At 36.8% G+C, this 22,147-nt stretch overlaps 4 protein-coding genes and 1 pseudogene across 4 annotated transcripts; 2 read left to right on the top strand and 3 right to left on the bottom strand.

Moving 5' to 3' along the window:
- Positions 1-46: 46 nt before the first annotated feature.
- On the bottom strand, positions 47-3,346 carry LOC120117680 (EIN3-binding F-box protein 1-like). The gene is made up of 2 exons (XM_039137921.1): positions 2,990-3,346; positions 47-2,614 (listed from the first exon to the last, which is right to left on the bottom strand). Exons 1-2 carry the CDS (start codon positions 3,012-3,014, stop codon positions 723-725), a joined length of 1,917 nt encoding a protein of 638 aa, XP_038993852.1. The 5' UTR covers positions 3,015-3,346; the 3' UTR covers positions 47-722.
- Positions 3,347-4,772: 1,426 nt separating this feature from the next.
- LOC120117684 lies at positions 4,773-6,753 on the bottom strand. The gene is made up of 5 exons (XM_039137926.1): positions 6,543-6,753; positions 5,571-5,782; positions 5,320-5,407; positions 5,103-5,175; positions 4,773-5,009 (listed from the first exon to the last, which is right to left on the bottom strand). The coding sequence occupies exons 1-5, from the start codon at positions 6,596-6,598 to the stop codon at positions 4,956-4,958; spliced, it is 483 nt and encodes a 160-aa protein (XP_038993857.1). The 5' UTR covers positions 6,599-6,753; the 3' UTR covers positions 4,773-4,955.
- Positions 6,754-7,568: 815 nt separating this feature from the next.
- LOC120117679 lies at positions 7,569-12,597 on the bottom strand (annotated as a pseudogene).
- Positions 12,598-13,686: 1,089 nt separating this feature from the next.
- On the top strand, positions 13,687-17,749 carry LOC120117682 (DEAD-box ATP-dependent RNA helicase 15-like). The gene is made up of 12 exons (XM_039137924.1): positions 13,687-13,825; positions 13,933-14,055; positions 14,280-14,380; positions 14,718-14,890; positions 15,005-15,236; positions 15,326-15,444; positions 16,001-16,057; positions 16,141-16,325; positions 16,668-16,812; positions 16,894-16,977; positions 17,057-17,120; positions 17,646-17,749. The coding sequence occupies exons 2-12, from the start codon at positions 13,940-13,942 to the stop codon at positions 17,654-17,656; spliced, it is 1,287 nt and encodes a 428-aa protein (XP_038993855.1). The 5' UTR covers positions 13,687-13,825; positions 13,933-13,939; the 3' UTR covers positions 17,657-17,749.
- Positions 17,750-18,437: 688 nt separating this feature from the next.
- On the top strand, positions 18,438-19,511 carry LOC120117814 (probable sugar phosphate/phosphate translocator At4g32390). Its single transcript, XM_039138015.1, has one exon. It carries the CDS (start codon positions 18,483-18,485, stop codon positions 19,509-19,511), a length of 1,029 nt encoding a protein of 342 aa, XP_038993946.1. The 5' UTR covers positions 18,438-18,482.
- Positions 19,512-22,147: the final 2,636 nt, after the last annotated feature.

The following is a 22,147-nucleotide window of genomic DNA, read 5'->3' as shown; positions in this document are numbered from 1 at the left end:
CCAAATCGCACAATTTCCATGAATCAAATCAAATTAGCAATCATTCTACATCAAAGTTTGTCATTTTTTATTAATCATAGTGGAAACAGAAACAGAAACATAGGCGACCTCCAACGGCGGATTCAACTTTTCATTACATGGTTTGAGAGGTTGCAGACTACAGCAGTTCAAAAGCAAATGAAGCAAGCAAGTAAAAGTGGGGTTTTGGTGAAAGAGGAGAAAAAAACAACTCCCAAGAGTTGTCATGGCAGATTATCTACATTGCTGCCATGGCCAAAACCCATTTAGAGCTAGACACCTACCTTTGTACTGTCGAAAGCAACCATGACTACGATGTCTCAAACCGAGGAAGACTCGCTAAAACCAACAATGAACAAACTATATTACTAAAATCCAGAACCCAGCAACTGTGTTGTAATGGAAATCTGGCCATTGAGAAACCGACACCCGTTATCGGGATATTCAATATCTAGTAACAGGTCTCCGATAAAAGGATACCTGCAAAAAAAAGGGGCAGAATGGCCGTGTTCCCTGTAAAATGGGACTTTGCTCTGGAAGATATAAGACCCACGACTGATGGACCCAAAAATTAAACAAACTGTGACTACTCACAAAGGGTATATTCATAGGCTTCTTGATTTATCAAACCTTGTTTTGTTGATAAATTGATAAATTGATACTCGGCAGTACGCAGAGCGGTGGAGGGGGCTATATATGTTAGTTCAGAAAAGGATGTCGCACCTCCATAGCTGCTCTACAAGTAGGTCAATTGTACTGCTGCTGATTGCCTTGCAGTGCTGTAGGTTTAAACCCAAGAGGGTCTCACCCAATTTTCCAAGTGAAGGCAAGCTTTTGTCAGAGACCTTAGAGCAACCAGACACAGAAAGGATCTGCAGATTGATCTGATTAGAACGAGCCAGAGCCGCAATTCCAGAATCAGTGATAGCACACTTGGAGACATCAAGGTCATTGAGCAATTGACAGTTATCTGCAATTGCAACCAAACTAGCATCGCTGATCTTACAACCATCAAGATTCAGCATTTCTAGAGTCCAACCATGCAAATCAGTCATGATACAGACAACTTTGTCACTCAAATTCACACAACCGCTGAGATTAATCTTCACCAAACCAGCCTCACAGCTCTCAAGCAGTGGAAGAAACCCAGCATCTGTTATTCCATGAAGCTCACTCAACTCCACATGCTGCAGTTGAGGGCAAAGCTTCCCTAATGCAACCAAGCTGGAATCACCAAAACCAGGGCAGCTACGGATAGAAAGTGATCGAAGATATTTGCAAGGGGATACAGGAGGAAATCCCAGGTTTAGGTCCTTGATACCCAAGCAGTTCACAAGTGATAGCGCCTTCAACTTTGCACCACAGTTGAGGAGAAAACCAAAAAGCCCAAATTGGGTGATCCTGTGGCACTCCTCCAGTAGGAAACTCTCTAGTGAACAAGCTGTTTTGGCGAAAGACACCAACCCATTATCAGATACGAAAGCACATTTTTGGAGGCATAACTGTTTCAAATTTGGGCAACCCTTAGCAACAGCCTCAAGTCCCAAATCTGTTACACCACGGCAGGATGTAACTGCAAAACACTTCAACTTCTGTAGCCCTTGACCATTACCCATTACCCAGAAGCCCTTTTCACTCACATTTGGAAGGCTAGTGAGAGAAAGATCAGTTACTGCTTTGCCATAGTGTCCAATAACAGCTAGAGAGACATCACTAATGTTCAAGGCCTGGAGCTTTACTTTTGTGAGGGTACATGAGGCTGAAGACAACATGCTTGCAATTCCCTGATCTCCAACAAGGGGGCAGTTTTTGATTGAAATGGACTTTAGATTTGGGCAGCTGCGTGCTACAGCTTGGAGACCTTCATTTTCAACGTTTGCACAACCTTCAATGGTCAGATCCTTCAAAGTAGGGCAGCCCTTTGCAAGGGCGAGTAAAGACTTGTCAGTAATTGCAGGACAGTGGCAAAGGTCAATCTTCTCTAGCTGGTGACATCCATCAGCAATCTCAAACAGGCCTTCATCTCCAACAGAAGACAAATTCCACAATGAAAGAACCCTTAGAGAAGGGCATCCACGGGAAATGGCCCTTAGTCCAATGCTAGTCACACCACATGTGGAATTGCTTCCTCGAATAAAAAGCTTGCCCAATCCACCACGACTAGAAGTTCCAATAGCAATAGCAGCAAGTCTAACATCTGTTGCTTTCTTCCCTTCCAAACTCATGCAGAGGTATCCATCACCCTCAACATCTTCATCTTCAACCTCAGACACAACTCCACACTTGTTGTCATTGATTTCATCTCTGTGGATGTTGCTTACAAGTGTAAGCCAACGCTTGGAAACACAGGCGCAGGAACTCCTCTCTCGGCCTCCAGGTAATCGTCTGAAGATTTCAAATAAGCATTCATCAGGGAGAATCTCAATCGATGGTTTCTTCTGCTCGAACCTTTCTCCAGAGAAAACAATGGGGGCACTGATGCGGGGCCTCTTTTGATGAGGAAAATACTCGTCCACATGATGTCCAAAAGAGAAAAAGAGATTTGACTCCTTGGGGTTTGAGTAAATTGCTCCCCCAGTGAAAAAATTACCAGTTCCTGGGAACCAAGATTAAAACCGTTGATCAGAACATAGCAATCTACCACGATACTATAGGAAAACCAGATAAATAACTTGACAGATATTTCAGCTTAAACAGAAGCTGTTCTATATATTGTCGATCACATAGAGCTATCCGAAAACACATCTCTACAACTATCAAGTCCAACGAACATAGAGAAACTAAAAAGGACAATATCGAAAGCTATTAGTCATCCATGATATAGCCCCAAAATCCATAAATGTTGTTCACAGAAAAGAGTATAACCTTTTCGCATCCAATATATACACCAAATTCACATAAACAAAAATCAAAGATACCCAGATAAGAAAAAGGAAGGAAAAACTAAAAACTAGCAAGGGGAAGAGCTTACCACTAAAAGAAAATATCTTTGACATGAGAACAGCTGAAAAAACCCAGGAAAGTAAAATCCGAACTGATCCCCGCACAAAAACCCTCCAAGGAGAGCAAGAGAGAGAGACCCAATAAAGAAGAAAGTCGAAACTTCAAGTATTGTAGGTTGAAAACAGGAATGCATGAGAAAGATTGGAGCTACAAGTACATGGAAAACCCTATCAGATAGGGCAAAAAGGAAGGAAGAAAGTAAAAAGGAAAAACTGAGAAAGAAAAATGAAAGATGGTGACAAAGGGAAAAGGGGTGGTTTTTATTAGGAGAGGAGAGAGGTTTGGGTATGTTACAATACACATGAGAGAAACCCAAATGCAATGTATTTGACCCAAAAATTTGGGGTTTTGTTTCCTTGTTGGGATTCTCTGTCTTCTCCCCCACCTTTCCAATACCGCTTACCGCTGTTTGCCGTTGATGGTTTTCCATTTTTCTTTTCTTATCCACAGGTGTTTGGACACTCGATTAAACTTATATTTAATTTTGCTAGTATATTCTGTGATGGAATAAGCTCTTTTTTAGGAATAAGCTACATTCATTAGCCCAACTTTGTATCTATATTACGTAAAATAATTAATAGCCCCAACTTGGTATTTTATATGTATCTTGGACGGATGAATCCGGTCGTATATACCATGTCCCCATGCACCATGAGAAGAAGAAAGGAAATGCCACACATAGAAAGGAATATCGAGAGTTTTAATTTGTTGAATCTTGAGATTCCAATATAAATACTTTCCTTTAAATTTTTTAACTTGTGAAATCCATATATTCCATTGAAGGAGCTAGGCAATTTCCCCCCAATAAAATAGCAAAAATATAATTTAATTTTTAATAACATTATTCTCATTATATAAATTATTCTACTATTTTTGACCTAGATGGATGTGGGATTCCTTCATTTTGATGTTTCCCACAGTTTTCCACTTAAAAAACGTGCAGATATACATATGCATACATGGTAATTAACAAACTTAATATAACATATGTAAATACTATGCAATAGAAATTCTTGTTATCCTACCCGCACTCATCAAATTTGGAAATATATATATTCAAATTATATAAACGATAGTATTAGTATAGGAGACATCGTGCGAAAGATTTATCAAATTGATAGAGATATTATTTTTTATTTAATTTATTTTGGGAATTATCTCATGAAATAGCCTATTTGATCTGTACATGTATACATATTTTATTCACACTGCCATTGATGAAGACCAAAAGATGATAAACAACGAGCGTCTTGTGATGCCGCCTCTGTGAGAAATCTTATGAATAAAGTAAGGTGTAGGGTCTTACGTTTTCAATGTTTATTAGTACAGCCCAAGGTGAAGCCAAAAGCAAGCAAAGCCATCTTTCATTTCTATTCAAATCTGATGAAAGCTTCTAAATGCTGACTCATTCCAACTTTCAATTATTACCACTTTTACCAATACTAATCTTAGTATTAGTCACAATCATTAGAGCATGTATTATAATGTGAACCATATAACATAATTCATGACATGGTGCTCCTCCATTTCAATAGTCATTAGTCAAATTTGCTTTTGCTGGATTGTTGCTATCTGGACAATCACCTGGTTACCACCGTAGCTTCCACAAAGTAGCACAGAAAACAATGAACAACTCGACGAGTTGGATCGTAACAGTGTTTTAAGTTCCGAAATTCATATTCAACCAAATCCTTTATGGGACATTTCACCCAACATGTATAAGAATTCACAAATGGTTGATTAATGTATTCAAGAAACTGGAATATTGCATTTTCTTTTCGTTTTGGATGATTAATGTTGAATTTTCAATCCAAAGGATTTGTAAACTACAATACATTGATATACAGAGGAAGGATCCAAAAGGGAAGAGGATGGTGCAATAGATAATTTCGACATTTCCCGTTCTTTCTAGCTTTAACTTAGCATCATCCTGCTCAGTCATATAAGCCCTCTTGCTCCCAAACTTCGTCTAGGAAATCCACCAATTCCTGTCAGTAAACCCAAACAAGAATTGGAGTAACTATACAAGGACAAAACGTGGTTTTTAATAGGAAACCATTTGGTGGGCAGCGTAAACTTACAGACAGGGGAACTGGATGAGAGAATGGCTTACTATTCCCACGTAAACTATGATAGATTACATTCCAATTGCAACTGCAACACGTAAACACTGAATTTGATGAGGTCTTTATGGCTTAATGGTTGAAACAGCTTAAACATGGCTTAGTGGTTGTTATCTTCTACTTAATAGGGTTAAGGTACAACTTTTAAACTAGAAAAACAAGGGAATTTTCTAACCTTAAATTGGATTCTCGACGTTGTACACGCTTCTCAAACTTTTTATTTCCAAGCCATTGCTGCCTTGTTTGGTTCCAAAGATAAAGGCCTGCAAAATCAAATTGTCATCTAAAAGTTTTACCACCAATACTATTTTCGAGAATGTAAAATTGTATTAAAATCTTACAACAGGACATGAGAATATATGAAAGAATGGGATGCTATTCAGCTTTATTTAGTGGTGTATATAAAGTTAACACATCTGAACTTGCCATGATTTACAAATTCAGAAGGATGGCTAGTGCTGCCAGAAAGGTCAAGGGAATGACTCGATATGCTTATTGACGGAATGCTTCTTTGGGGCTTGAGTGCACCATGTTCGATTTCACATGTGCTGCTACTCCAGAAATCTTTAGAAAAGTTCCTCCCTTTCCAGTCTTGAATCAATACACCCTTAGATGGCTCGAAGCATCCAAAACAACCTCTGCTCTGTTACAAACCAGGATTAACCACATGTATACCCGGTGTATCGACTATAACAACTAAATCCTGGATCTAGCAGATAGAAAGCAAAGCCATCAACTTCACAACTACACATTGGAACTAAGCACATGAAACTAAACTCCAACTTTGAAATGTGTGATTTTGAACATAATCAAAGAGGAGCTGCACTTGAAACATTGCGACTCGACAATCGTTTTTATCCACAAAACAACAACAATGCAAGGCAGGTGCATAATCTAAATTCCACCCACTAAATTTCCAGCGTGTATCACAAGTACCAGTGAATCCCTTTTACCTGTAGCTTAATTGCAGAAAATTTATGAGCCTTTTCACACCCCAACCCAAACTCCATAATAGCTCCACCAATCAGAGTGTAAGAGCATGCAAATAAGCTCCAGAAAACAAAATAAATGAACGAGGTTTCTTCCCAGAGCTAAGCTAATAAATAACACCTTTGATCAAGATATCAAAATAAAGACCCTTGTATCACAGAACCAGCAACCCAGAAATTAAAGCAAAGAGTGCCCCAAAATCGAAGAGTCTCAGATGCACTCAGCCCTACCCTATGGACATATCTTATAGCTTTAGCACAACAAGCGCCAAAATTCAATACTAACAGAAGCAAACTTAAAGCTACATATAACAAAGCATTAGAACTCTTTTCTTATAACTAAAGAAGGCCAAGAATCAGAGGGTTAACATGATAACAGCAGGAAAAAGATGAGAAGATGAAAACTGACCCCACGCAGCCAAAAAGGGCAGATATCCAAGTTGGAAGATGACCGGAAGATCGCATCTAAAATCCCCAAAGAAAAAAAAAACCCAATTCCAGAAAGGAAAAGACTAAAATTCCTGAGACAAAGTTAATAGCTTTCCTCCGAACTCTTTTCTTTTCAACTGTTTTGCCTGGGATTCTTCGCAGAAATGTAGGAAGAAACATAGGGTAAAAGGTTTCCTTTCAGGAAGGAATAAATACCTTGAAAGCGGCATATTTAGAGATGATATTTGATCATTTTATAAAAAAAGTTAAAAACTTTATTTCTGGAAAGAGATTGATTTTGGCATTCTGACCAAAGGGACCTCTCTTTCCGTTTTCTAACTTATTCCGTTTTCTAACTTATTCCGTTTTCAACTTGTTAGTGAATTGTTTGAGGGAAAATGAAGAACAAAGATTAAAGAAGAAGTGGGTTGATAAGATCAGTTAAAGAAATGTTGGGCTCAGAGAACAATCGGGATTGAGACCAAGACTAAACGTTTATCCAATTAGACCCTAAAATTGCATTCGAATTTCAATTTATATATTTGTAGGAGTTCGATTGAAACAAGTTAACCTTTCCACTCTATTTTCAGACATTGCCTTCTCATGGCATCTCAAAAGCCCCAAGGTTTGTATGTGTATTATCTGACTACTGTTCTTGTAATTATAAGATTTCTTCAATATTTTAATTATAAAAAATTACAAAATAATTATTTAATTATTATTTGATCGTTTTTCGTTTAAAATGGACGTATGAACCAGCCTATAAAAAACATATTGTATTTTCTATTTTTTCAATGAGAATTGATTAGAAATTTTTTTCTTCTCTCAATTCGTCACATAAAATAATCAAAGCTCTAGCACATTAGTAGTACTCGAGCCACTGTAAATGCGATTCACGGACCTTCCAAAATCACATGGTTCTATTATTGCATAAGCAAAGCATTCGACAACATGATTACATACGCAAACTTCCAAACAAACCAAGGTGGAAATCATCTTTAACCAGTCAACTAGGCCATAGAAACTATAGGTAACAGTTCAGAAGAAAGATACTACACAAGAAATCGAACAATGGCAGAGTGGCCTTGCCAACTAGAATTCTGATCAGCAAAAGAAGTTATTGTCAAATGCTCTTCAGATTCGATCAGCCAGGTACCTTACAAGAGAGTTTACAGGCTTAGCAAAGTCAACATTTTGGGTCCCATGGCACCTACACTTTATTCGTGCAAAGAAAATCAGCTGCAATCCAGGCGAAGCTCAATATCACCATGCCATCAGCACCATTCGACTCCTGTAACTCTAATGTACTTTTTACCCATTTTGGATGGTAAGTGACCTGGTACCATGCAGACGCCTTTCTTTCATACAATTCATTCTTTTCATCCTCATTAAGCTGCTCGAAATCCGAGTCCATATTCTCAAAAATCTGCCTAAATTCTTTCCTCAGGGCACCGTAAGAATGATTGAGCTTCTCCTTTAAATCCCCCAACTTTCGACTGGAGTATTTAGGCATGGACCAGATCTGCCCAGTTACAACCTCTTCTTCCCTCTTAACTTTGTATTGTCCGAGAAGTCCGATCAGCTGCAGATTGTAGGAGCACTTCTTAACCCATGCATCAGCAATGTAGTCAGCAGATCCTGTAACCTCAAGATCGGCATCATAATTGATGTCACTAGCATCAAGTTTGATCTCGGAAGATTCAGAGATTTCATCATACACATCTTTGACGTTACGATATAGTCTTCCCAAAATTTTGCTTGATTTGTATGATTGGTACTCTTCTTTACCCATAAAATCTGGATAGGATTTTGGCTTTAGTTGAGCAGGCATTGACACAATCTTCCCAGTTTTAGGAAAATCAACAGCTGTAGCCGCCAACTCTGCAAGCCGTGTGCATTTCTCATCTAGAGCACCATATTCACTAAGGTCGGCATGAACCACATGTGCATTGCAAATACTCCCCAGGTTCTCGTTCACCATGTTTTTTGCAAAAAAATCAACTATGTCCTGCAGAGGAAACGTGAAAGAAAACAGTCATGAGATTTTGTCTTTCACCTACTTGGAACTTGAAATAGTCCATTCTTCAGATTACAAATCCTACACTAATTATCCTGCCTAATTTGATATATTTTACACAATAATATATCTACTTTATTCTGACGGTTTCGCTCTAGGTTCTCCCATTTGAAGATTTTATCTTGCTTTTGTACTATATTATGCTTCGGAATTACTCGTGTCATCACCACATTTTTTGCTGATATCTCTGTGGAAAAATATAGTAACAGAATTTACCAATAACAAAATATACCATTTCAAAAACAGTCAGTGCCTTCCTCTTAATAGATAAATGCCTAATAATATATTTATGTATTCAACCATGTTTATCTTTGATTGAAACATCTCTTTTAATACCAGCTTTCAAGCAAAGCATACCAGGAAACAATATGTTTGTAGTGGCAACGTAAGGATTTTATTCAGGAAACAAAATGTATGTGAAGAAAGGGTATAATCAGAGAAAATCAATTCTGGAAAACAAAGGTCCAGTAAAGTTGGGTGATATTAAATAAACAAAACAAATAGTTACCTTATGGTTGACTGGGCGTTCCAATAATTTAGTCTCACCAGGGTCATACTGCATGGGTGGCCAGCTCTTCTTCCTAGGGGGGATAAGAAGTTCCTCCCAAGTGACAAAATAATTGTCCCCATCAAGATCACTTCCAGAAGCTTCATTTGTATGGGGTCTCTCACCCCTTTGAGGGAAAACCAAACAGTCATACAAATGGTGTAATCCAGGGGCATACAAACAGTCATACAACTGCTTCTAGAATTCTTACATCCCCAGGGTGAATACATGGATTCTTAGCTATAACTACCAACCCTTTAATTACTTCTAGGTCGTGCTTTGTTTCCGCAAACCTAGAGCCGTGTTTCAAGAAGCACTTTTCCAGAGATGTATTTGACACTTGGATAAAGCATTGGCCTTGTTCTAGCACTCCTAGTTCATCCAAGACACCCATCAACAACCTCCCCAAAGGAACAAATATCCTAGTTTTTTCCCTAAGACCACAAAGCTGAGATGCTCTTACACAAGTCAAGATGCCTCGTAAATGAGGTTCTGATTGAGGCTTGAAACCTGCACTCAGCATTATTGCCGGAATATTCCCTTGCTCAGCACATGACAAGGTGAGAATCTCAAATGCTGCATCAGTATCCACAAGGATTTTGTTTAATTTAGAAACCATGGTATTTTGCATTTCCCAAAATACTCCATCTGGTACATCAAGAGTAGAAAGCAATGTAATAATCTGTCTATTCAAGAAGCCAGGCTGAAATCTTGTCCAAGAACAGATTTCGATTGTTGTGTGGTTAGACAGGAACTTATTCATGCTAGGCCGTAAAGAAAGACGGATCCCATCACCTTCTCCTTGCCAACAAGCCACAACCCCTTTACAACCGGCATATCTAATTTGATAGGCACAAGGAGGATCTAGGTCCAGCTTCAATTTCTGAGCAACTTCCATTGCAAGATCAGGAGTGATCTTGCCAATCCCATCAGAGAACACATATTGATTCCTCACAATATCTGGAAGATCAGGGTTGAGACCTCTGTTGAAGGAACTTCCACTGTTGCATATGTTGATGAGAAGCATTGACCCATTCTGGCAGCACATTTAGCAATATTTCGGTTTGTGAACTTCCCCATCCAACCTTTAATTTTAAGCACACTTATTTTTCCATCTTCAGCAAAAAACCATGCAGAAGGTCTCTCAATTGATTGGCTGAGAAAGCAAGGAAATGGTATTTGCGACCACACAAGTAAAATCCATCTGTTAGAATAGTCTTCACCCTTTTAAACATTCCCGTTTTCTGAGAAAAATTGGTAGATGTCACATCCCTTACAATTGGAGCATTATAGTAGGTGAGCACATTTGCATTCATTGTCTGCATGCCTTCATCCATAAATGTGACCCTTAAAAACCGATCAGCTATCTTTGTATTTCCTGAGAACCCTATTTGAAAGCTCCACTTCCGGAAGACAATAAGCTTTGGTTGGAGTAATAACCAATCTTCTGATTTTAACAATATCATCCAACTGTTTAGGGTTCTCAAAAAGTTTAGGATTCCTCAGCAGCCAACTTTGAACAACTTTCAGCCTCTCATACGCATCATTTACTGGACATCTGTCAGAATAGATGTGCCTGAGTGCAGCCACATTTAATTCGCTTGATTGGTTTCTCAGTACGTTAAAAAACTCTTCTGATAACTGATGCTGGTTGAATATGCCTTTGTGCATTACAGCATTCACCAAAAATATTGTTTCAAAGGGAATTCCTTCCTTGTAATCAATATGATAGAAGGGACCTGACATGCATCTCACGAAACCAGGTTCATCACTGACCCTAAGAGGCTCTTTAAGGTCTTTGACAGCTCCTCTTTGCTCTTTAAGAAAACCCATGGCATTTTTCAGCTTTAAACCATGACGAACTTTTACTTTGTATGTATTACAACAGCCAACAGCTCCACTATGGGTGAAATCTGTGGTCCGGATCCACTGATCATCATCATCCAACAGATCCCATGGAACTGTTTCTTCTATCTCATCATCAGCAGTTCTATACCAGACCCAAGGTGAAGATGCCAGCCGCAAGATCACTACTAAACATGATGTATCCGTGTACTGCTTGATCTCATTTATTTCCCTCACCAAGAACTCTACCTTAAAATCACATTTTATGACAGCATGCTTGGTTGTGCCTTTAAAGGAGAAGGCTGTATCCATAGAGAAACAAAATTTGAAGGTGGAATCAAAAGGATCCACAATAAATTCAACCCCGGAAGGAGGTCCTCTCCATCCAACAAAGAACTCATCTTGGTTAGCCATGTTTCCAATCTCCAGGGAGACAGCAGGTAACTTAAAGGGTATAGATTTCCTCCTTCGGCGATTCATGTAATTAGAATTTTCAGGCCCCAAACTAACCTTCAATAGCTGATTGTTGAAGACAAGCTCTGTACGACCAGCAGCATCCACAACCCAATTTACTGTTAGAGGGGAGGCAAAATGAACAAATGCATGGGGATCCACCTTCTTATAGTCATCTGTTCTTTGGATTACTGAAGTGTCTGGAATCTCAAAGTTGGGATAGGACTTTAGTGGTGTCCATGAAGTCTTCAATCTACACGTCCAACTTCATTCTCCAAGTACTCCAGCAGATCTTTGGCTCTGGCATTACTATCAAATCCACCAACACTAACTTGTGTCACTTCTGTCACCAGAGTGTCCTTCTCATTCACTTCGGACTCCATAGCTTTAAGATAATCAACCGCTTCGGATTAATATCAAGCAAATTCTTGAAACAAAATCTAGCACAATATATTAAAGAAAAACATGATTATAAGAAAAGACCACAATGTTATTAATCTAGCTTTAAGTTTCTCTTACATCCTCTCAACAACTAGGCATGATACAGCATCATACTCTGCAACAATCTTGTTTCTATCTATCAGGAAATGGAAATTCAATCTTTTTATCTTCTATTAAAACAAATTGCATGAAAACAGTGCAACTAAAGGATCAACCAAGTACAGCAAATCAAACATTGAGCAAAGAACATATATCCAAAAGAATATTCATCAAAATCGACAATAATACAATTGATTTTTGAAATACCCAAATCCCATTCCCATTTTTCTTCAAATAAGACCTTTTTAACAAAATGTGATCATTGAAGATAAGAAACAGAATTTAACTAATCTTGAAAAAAAAGTGCAAGAAAGAAACTTCCAACCTTGAGAATTCTGCTTGGAGGCAACAAAAGAAGAAACTTTTTACGCGTTCTGCAGAGCAACAGAAAGAGAAATCCAGGTTTTTTGTGGGTCTAGGGGTTGAATTGAGAGTGATGGAGATGGACCCAATTATAAAGAAGTGTGCTGGGGAGAGAGATAACTGACTTGAATTCTTGCTGAGGAAGTTTGCTTCTTGTTTCCCGCTCTTGATTCTTTTTTATGACGACGATGATGATTAACTTTGATGGACTTTCCAAAACTAATCTCGGGAATCAGACAATGGAATCTCATCTTCAACATTAATTATATAGCCTACGAAGCTAGTAATGATTTTATTTTGATGGACGTTCCATAATTAATTTCAGGAATCAGACCAATAGAATCCCATCTTCAACATTAATTATTTAACCTACGAAGCTAGTAATAAATAATAATTCTACTTTAGTAAATTAGTAGTTGTTGTAGTGGTAGTATAGTAATTTCTGTTTTTTTTATTTTTTCATTAATTTTTATATTTCATTTTGATAAATTAACTTTTTTTTCCGAAAATTTTTAAATCTAATCTTATAAAGGAAAGAGGGATGAGAGATTATAGGATAAGGAGGTAGAATTTGTTTAGTACGTTTATAATCTATGACTTAAAAAAATAAAAATGAACAACTTGACAAATCGATCAAATGCGTTTACTTTAGATAAATTAATTTTATTTAATGGTTTCTAAAAATTGTTTGATAAAATTTTAAAGTTCTTATATATATATATTTAAAAAAAATTAAAATACTAGAAGGGAGTGTGAAAATAAATTGGATAAAAAGGATAGATAATAATTTAAATACAGGTGAGTGTATGATGTTTAGAAAGAAAGACGAAAGAACAGAGAATGAAGATAGCATACGATAGAGGAATAGTGGATCAAAATTTTAATTTAATAAAAAATATTTATAAAATATTGATTAATACTTTCGTGACTTAAAAATTTATAGAACAAACCATGATATCAATCTAATAAAAAACGATGGAATGATGGAAAAAAACATTCTTTCTTCAAGGTTAATAATCAAATTAAAAACACTAAAATTAAGCGATCAAAACAGGAAGAGATATCAAAGTTTAGTGATAAAAAGCGTAGTTTAGCCTTAAAGTATTTCATTTTACAATTTTTTTCCCATCTTTATCATAAAAGGAGAAACGTTTGGGCTCAAAATGAGCCGAGCCCAAGACCATGTCGGTCTGCATATGGATCCAACGCAGAGTGGTGGAAAATAGTAATTAATGAATTGAAGCAATGGTATTTTCGGAAGCTAAAATTTTCGCTGCTTATAAAATGATTAGTCGTCGAAACCGCTACTCGTTTATATCCCTTTCCTCGAAGCTCTCTGCTTACAAATTTCAAATTCAAATATATATATTTTTAAGATCTAACCTTTTAATTTGCAGCACACTCTTCAGATCCCTACTCTACAACCTCAATCTTCTCCATAAGGTAAATCTCTCAAGTCTCTTTGATCTTCTTTGAAAACCCTAATTGCTTTTAGTTACTATTCGATTTAAAACTCTAAGTTTCTGTTTGATGGGTAATTTTTTTCAGATAAATGGGAGAAACAAGGGACAACGATGCCTACGAGGAAGAGCTTCTTGACTACGAGGAAGAAGAAGAGAAAGCCCCTGACTCTGTCGCTGCTAAAGCCAATGGAGAGGTCACCAAGAAGTGAGTTTGACTTTCTTTATAGTTTCCCTTTTCTTTTTAACTCAGATGTTTCATATTTTATGCAATAGGGTTAATTTTCCTCCGTTAGAAGCAAAACAAACAAACAGCGGATATAAATAGAAATAAGTTTTGCTATAAATGATTTCGTTTGTTTTTTTTATATGATGTTAAATAGTTATTTGCGAATTTTTTGGTCTAATTTTGTCTTTTATTTGTCTTTTTAGGGGCTATGTTGGGATTCACAGCTCTGGATTCAGAGACTTCCTTTTGAAACCTGAGCTTCTTCGGGCCATTGTCGACTCTGGATTTGAGCACCCTTCCGAAGGCAAATTTCGAACTCCTTTTCTTTTCTTTTATACATCTATACAGATCCATCCCTAGCAGCCTAACTTTTAAGTTGAAGTTCATATATTGCTTTGAAATTATCATGTCGTTGTTCTGCATGTTTGGGACTTGTATGCAAAAATGTTTGATTTTGATGTATACCCTCTTTTTTGTATGTTTAATGGGGATTTCTTTGGGCCAGTCTAAATATTCCGTTTGATGCATTGTTTTTGCAGGTAATATACCATTATCATAAAGTTTCAATTAAAAGGATCACCGAGGTTATATTTACTTACAACGGATTCCTTCGAATACAATTTTATTTGGTTCTTCATCAGTGCAACATGAATGTATTCCCCAAGCTATACTGGGTATGGATGTTATTTGCCAAGCTAAATCAGGAATGGGGAAGACCGCAGTTTTTGTTCTATCATCGTTACAGCAAATTGAACCAACTCCAGGACAAGTTGTTGCCCTAGTTTTGTGTCATACAAGGGAGTTAGCTTACCAGGTAAGTTATTGTTTTACATTTTTTGGGAAGCTTTCTAGACATAAATTTACCCTTGTATTCTTGAAGTTGTATGATATATTCATCTCATTTTTTGTTATCCCTTCCAACTTGTAGATTTGTCATGAGTTCGAGAGGTTCAGTACTTATCTGCCTGATATCAAGGTTGCTGTCTTCTATGGTGGTGTCAACATCAAAGTTCATAAAGATCTGCTGAAAAATGAATGCCCTCACATTGTTGTTGGGACTCCTGGAAGGATTTTGGCTCTGACAAGAGACAAGGACCTTTCATTGAAGAATGTGAGGCATTTCATTCTTGATGAATGCGACAAGATGCTTGAATCACTTGGTATGGTTTTCTTCACTTGAAGCTGGATAAGTGTATGAGTTTCTATTTGTGTTATTCCCTCTGGCATTTATTCTACTTATCTTCTGCAGACATGAGGAGAGATGTACAGGAGATTTTCAAGATGACCCCTCATGATAAGCAAGTTATGATGTTTTCAGCCACACTCAGCAAAGAAATACGCCCGGTTTGCAAGAAATTCATGCAAGATGTAATGTCCCATGGCCAATACTACTTGAATTTAGAAGTATCTTTTTAATTTATGCACTGCTTTCTCTGAGAGTTCGTAAAATTTTACGTCTGGTGGTCCATTACTGCATACTTGCCATTCCTTTTGCTCGGATGCAGTGGCTTCAGCAGGTTAATTATGGGTTTTACAGATTAAATGGGGAAGGTTAGTGATGTGAGGTTGTAGGCTTGCAGTGTTTAGATTTCTTGTAGTGGTGGATCTGTATTGAGTTGGTTGCTACTTTGGCTTAATTTTTTAGTTGTTTTCTTTTGAGGTCTGGGTTTTTAGTGTAGGACTTGGGTAGTAAAGAAGGTGTGAATATTTCCTTGATTGGGGTGCCATGTCATCATGTAATAGAATGGTTGTTTTTGAGGGAGCACAGCACTTGCTTGCTCTAAGTAACATTCTTCGAGTGAGCAAAGCAAATGGACTGGAATCTCAATTCAAGGGATCTGCATCCATAATTCGTTTCCTACTGGATTCCATTTGCATGAAGAAGCTCCCTAATGTGATTTACTGTGACATTTGTTCCTTTCAGCCTATGGAAATTTATGTTGATGACGAGGCCAAGTTGACCCTTCATGGTCTTGTGCAGGTATATGTTTCAGCAGCTGCCTTATTTTCATCCCCTAATTTGTTTTTGTTTTAATCTAAACACTAAAATGATTCCATTGACAGCACTACATCAAATTGAGTGAACTGGAGAAAAACCGCAAATTGAATGACCTCCTTGATGCTTTGGACTTCAACCAAGTTGTTATCTTTGTCAAAAGTGTGAACCGGGCATCTGAGTTGAACAAGCTACTCGTGGAGTGCAATTTTCCATCTATATGCATCCACTCTGGCATGTCCCAGGAAGAAAGGTTTGTAAACTGTGCATAATTCATTTTTGCCACCTTGACTTGTGTACTTTATTTTCTTGTTAAACAAATGACATAATGACCCTTTCTCATACAATGATCCTTATGTCCTGTTTTAAGGACGGTTGTTTCATTTCACGTTTTTTAACGCACCAAGTATGGTGATTCAATCGCTTAGTTTGTATATTCTGCTGTGGTGAATGCTGTCTATCAGACTTATGGATTTTTTTTAAACATGATTTCCTATTTTGTTATTGGTTCTTGCATAAATATGATGTGGTTCGACTTTTCCTATTATGTTTGGTCCCAAATCTCTTACCCTTGTTGCTAATTAATGATATGTAGGTTAACTCGCTACAAGGGTTTTAAGGAGGGGCATAAAAGAATTCTAGTGGCTACAGATTTGGTTGGAAGGGGAATTGACATTGAACGTGTTAACATTGTCATAAACTATGACATGCCAGATTCTGCTGATACATACCTGCACAGGGTAATGTTTGTTTCAATTGCGTACCACTCTTGCTTTCTTTCTGCACATATTGAACGATGATCAATGGTTCTTTGGTGGTAGGTTGGTAGAGCTGGTCGATTTGGCACCAAGGGTCTTGCAATTACATTTGTTTCATCCGCTTCAGATTCTGATGTGCTCAATCAGGTTTGGGTCCACAACTTCCGAGCATTGTTTTGTCCCATGATTTGTCATCCCCCGACCTAATTTGTTCAATCTGCTGCAGGTCCAAGAGAGGTTTGAGGTGGATATAAAGGAGCTTCCTGAGCAGATTGATACATCTACATACAGTATGTTCCTTTTTATGCCTTCTAGTATTGGTTTTATACTGGTATCAACTAGTTTAGGTTCTGTTTCAGTTAAAACTACACATTGGTTGGTACAAAATTTCAACATTTTAAACTATTTTTTATCTATTATCTTAAATATCTTTATTTCTTACATAATTACATTCAAAATTAAAAAAGTCATTTAATTAAGTTATTGAACATAATTAATAATTTTAAGATGTATATTATATTATAAATATATTTTTATATGTATGTAATTGATTTAATATTTGTGTTATATATGATATGAAAAATATTTTAAAAATTAATGATAAATTTGAAATGGTACACCGAAACACATAGGTACCAGTATCAGAGGAAAAACGATACTGTCTACTGTTACAGTATTGGTTAGTCTGGGTTAAAACTTAAACCTAATTACTATACCAAATAAGTGGCTTGACTTTGTACATGTCTTGGAACATTTGTGTTGTTTATACCAACAGTAATCAAAATTTTCCAATGCTTAACAATTTGTTTATGTAGTGCCATCATAAATGGAACAATGCCAGTCTTCATGGCTTGGAGGGAGCAGCAGATGCACTCTACTACATTGTTTTTGACTGCCGCTTAAAGATTATTGTAGCCTTATGATAACTCAGTCGAAGATTTAGCCTTTTGAGTACACTTTTTTTTTTTTGAGAATTCTTAGTGTTGCATGTTATATAATCTTAACACATGTAATTTGACGCGTGACCTCTTAATCTTAATATATTTGCAGATTATGATTCATAATTTGAGTTTGTGGTATTAAAGATTAAAACTTGGATTGCTGATATAGTTAAATCGGTGCCTTTACTATATTGAAGCTTTATATGTAATGTTTTGTTCATCTATTTTATATGTTAACAGTAGAATTTCTATTATTGATGGTGTATTGTGTTGACAGATGCTTGTGATATTGAAGAGTATGGTTATTTCCATCGGTTGGGACTTGGGAGGGCTGTTCTCTCAAGCCAAAAGAACAGTATATCGATATTTAATTTATTAACTGATTTAGGTCGAATATAATAAAAGTTGTGACTTTTTCAATCTAGTTTGTCTTACTGACAACTGATTTGGGCTGGCTTTACACGTAATTCTACTTTAAGAAAAGAAAATACGATATATAGAAGCATGCGATATAGCGGCCGAGAAATGGTCTATTTTTCAGCAAGCTAAAGGCTCGAGCTACCATCTTCTGCCTACGTTTCAATTCAAAACCATAATTCTATTTTCGTTTCTTCAAACTCACTCACACTAAACCCCTCCCCTCACAATCCGCTTTGACCCCTTTTTCTTCCCATTCACCACTTCCCCTCAATCTTCCAAAATCCAAAAACAATGGGCAAAGGTGGTTCCTTGAGTGACAATGTCATTAAGAGCATCATCCTCTCTTACACCTACGTCTCCATCTGGATCTTCCTCAGCTTCACCGTCATCGTCTACAACAAATACATCCTCGACAAGAAGCTCTACAACTGGCCTTTCCCCATTTCCCTTACATTGATCCACATGACCTGTGCTTCCCTCGCTTTCCTCCTCATCAAGGTCTTCAAAGTCGTCGAGCCCGTTTCCATGTTCAAAGACCTTTATATCTCCTCCGTCGTACCAATCGGCGCCCTTTATTCCCTCAGCCTCTGGCTCTCCAATTCCGCCTACATTTACTTATCCGTTTCCTTCATTCAGATGCTCGAGGCCTTGATGCCCCTGGCTGTTTATTCCATTGGTGTTCTTTTTAAAAAAGAGAGCTTTAAGACTGATACGATGATCAACATGGTTTCCATCGCTTTCGGGGTCGCCATCGCAGCTTATGGGGAAGCTAAATTCAATACCTGGGGTGTCATGTTGCAGTTAGGCGCTGTTGCATTCGAGGCTACCAGGTTGGTTTTGATCCAAATCCTGCTTACTTCTAAAGGGATCACCTTGAATCCGATTACTTCTCTATATTACGTTGCACCTTGCTGTTTGGTTTTCCTCTTGGTGCCATGGATTTTTGTTGAGTACCCTATTTTGAAACAGACGTCGAGTTTCGAATTCGATTTCGTTATATTCGGAACCAATTCGTTCTGTGCTTTTGCTCTGAACCTTGCTGTTTTCCTTCTCGTTGGAGAGACGTCTGCATTGACAATGAACGTAGGTGGGGTTGTTAAGGACTGGTTGTTAATTGTATTCTCTTGGTCTGTCATTAAGGATACCGTGACACCCATCAATTTGTTTGGTTATGGGCTTGCATTTATTGGTGTTGCTTACTATAACCATGCCAAGTTACAGGCTTTGAAGGCCGAAGAAGCAGAGAAGAAAGTCGCACAAGCTGAGGAAGAAGCTCACAGGTTGCTAGAGGAAAAGCAAGGTGAGGGAATTGACAAGTGAGAGTCCCGTAATTTAGTTATTATGGCTATTTCGTAGTAATATAAAGGGGTTGGAATTTGCATCTGTTGCTTATTGCACCAATTGATGTATCTTAGGAGAGGAAGAAGAATCTCACATCCCTGTGTTTTGTTTGTTTGTTTATTTATTTTTTTGTCTCTTCTCTTTCAGATGTTGACTAGTATTTCTGTAAGTACTCCTTCCATTGATGGAGCTTTGACTCTTCTTTATTCATATATGTTTCTCTCTTCTCATTTGGTTTCTTTGTTTTGCTTGTATAATAATGTGTTCGTGCTTTTCATGCTTTGAACTTTGAGAGTTAAAAGAATGGAGTATGGGATTCTTCATTTCTCTTGCTGTATCCATTCCGATATCTATGTTCAATGCAATATGAGCTTTCAAAGGCCAAAAAACTAGAAAGAGTTGACAGTTTCAAATATCTACGGAACTAAAATCAAATACAATTTTATCGGATTTTGGAATTTTAGATGTTATTATCAACTTGCTATTTTAATATGTTCTGAACCACTGGACAATATAGGAAATCACAACCAGGTCTTGTTCTGCTATTGGTGTTCTTCACCATTACAGTCTTTGTATTGTCCTTTCTACGATCATTTAAATTGAAACTTTTGGAACAAATAGCATTTGGATTTGGGATGTGTGTTTTTCTTTAAAAAAAGGTAACAACCCCTATGGAAGATTGGCTTTATATTCCTGTTATATAATACTTCCTCTGTAACACCCAAATTACCGGGTAAGTGACTAAATTGTAAGAACTTATAAATTCAGTTGGTGAATTAGAATAAGTGATAAGTCTAGTGATTTATGGAGGAATTTTGTGTGTTGGGTATGATAATAAATATGGAATTATAATAAGGGTAAAATAGTAAATTTCAGGGAAAGATATTTTTAATGGTTTTGGATGGGATATATATATATGAAGAAAGAGGAGAAGAAGAGTTGGAAAATCACATTGCTCTCTTCTTTATCAACGTGGGTTGCATCTTAAGGTAAGAATCTGAACCTTGGTTGTTTTTTTGATTTTTTGGTTTGGAAATGGAAGTTTGGATGTTATATAAGCTAAAGGAAAGCTTATATGACATTAAAACAACAAGATAAGTGTTTTAGAGATAGATTTGAAAAATGAGTTTTTAGATGAAATTTTGATATAGATGAGTTTTTGAAGGTTGAATAAGATTTTTGACTTGTCAAGAGATTAATTAAGGAATATGGAGTGTTAGAATTGGATTAAAAACATGTTGAAAATTTGGTATGATTCTTAGCTTTAAGAATTTGAATGAAGTATGAGAGATAATAAGGTGTGGGGATGATATAAGTTAGTTAAAATAGTTATAGTTTGAGTTTAGTAGTATGAAAAGAGCTTTGTATGAAGAAATTCAATGAAGAGTTGATGAATTTTCGGGTTTAAACAATAAGTTATGGGTAAAATTACAGATTATGCAGAGGGTACAAATTATGCAGAGAGTACAGATACCCCTGGGGCCCCCTAAAGGAAAAGTTGAAGTTTGGTTCATTAAATTAGTCTAAGTTTTTAGTATCAAATTACAAGGGTTAGACTTCTGATAACCATCTTGAAAATTATGTTTATGTAGATATAAAACGTAATCTTGTTCCGGAACAATCGAAGAGTTAGGATTGAATCAACGAAAGCAAGACCAAAGTGAGTGTATAATATAAGTATAGTACAATGGAATAATACTAGTGATAAGTCTAATTTCTATGTTGATTTTTATAGTACAATAGTTATGAACATGCATACATGATAATTATTATGATACATGCATAAAGTATATATGTTCATATGATTTGTTAAATGATATATGGGAATAGATTCATATGCACATGTGATATGATAAGTAATATGGGCTATGTGATCACAAGAGAAATGACATAAGTACATGAACATATGAAACATAAGAATGATACCCATGGTATACGATATGAGAGCTATAGGTATAGTTGGCATGCCAAGAGTCGAGGGTTTCATAGGTCCTTCGGGACAACTCATAGGTCCTTCGGGACATATTCACAGGTCCTTTGGGACAAAATTTCATATGCCACTCAGTGGGACTTATATGAGCTGTGGTGACAACAATAGTACACAACCTCAATCAGCTCGAATACCTTGGGTTCTCAGTAATGTACATAGGCTTATAAAATGTTATCAAAGGTAATTGCATTATTATTGTTATATGTTATTATCGTTTATATTGAATTACATGTTACATGATTGAATGGATAGATTGCATGTTCATATTCATAAGGAATGCATCATTATTATATTTATATGTCTTACTAAGTCTATGACTTAGCGTGTAAGTGATTTACACGTAGGTACATAAAAGTAAGAAGATCGATCTTAAGAGCAACAAGGCAACATATCATCATTTGAAGATCAGATCAGAAGAACCTTAAAAGTATGTATGTTTATGTGATATATGTGTTGGTATGTAAATAGAGTCGTTTAGTATGTATGCTCTGATCGACTTTTGTAATGTTTTAAATGTATATATAAAAATGGTGAATGTATAGTAATGAACGGTTAAATTTTTACTAGTTTTATGTATGTTTTTACGGAAGTACTGTAGCAGGGGAATCGGTACCCTGTAGCAGGG

This window comes from Hibiscus syriacus, unplaced genomic scaffold (genome assembly GCF_006381635.1).
Source record: "Hibiscus syriacus cultivar Baekdansim isolate YM2019G1 unplaced genomic scaffold, ASM638163v2 tig00110321_pilon, whole genome shotgun sequence".
NCBI classification, from domain to species: Eukaryota; Viridiplantae; Streptophyta; class Magnoliopsida; order Malvales; family Malvaceae; genus Hibiscus; species Hibiscus syriacus.
Note: the sequence above shows the minus strand (reverse complement) of the source record. Positions and strands in the feature narration are given on the sequence as shown.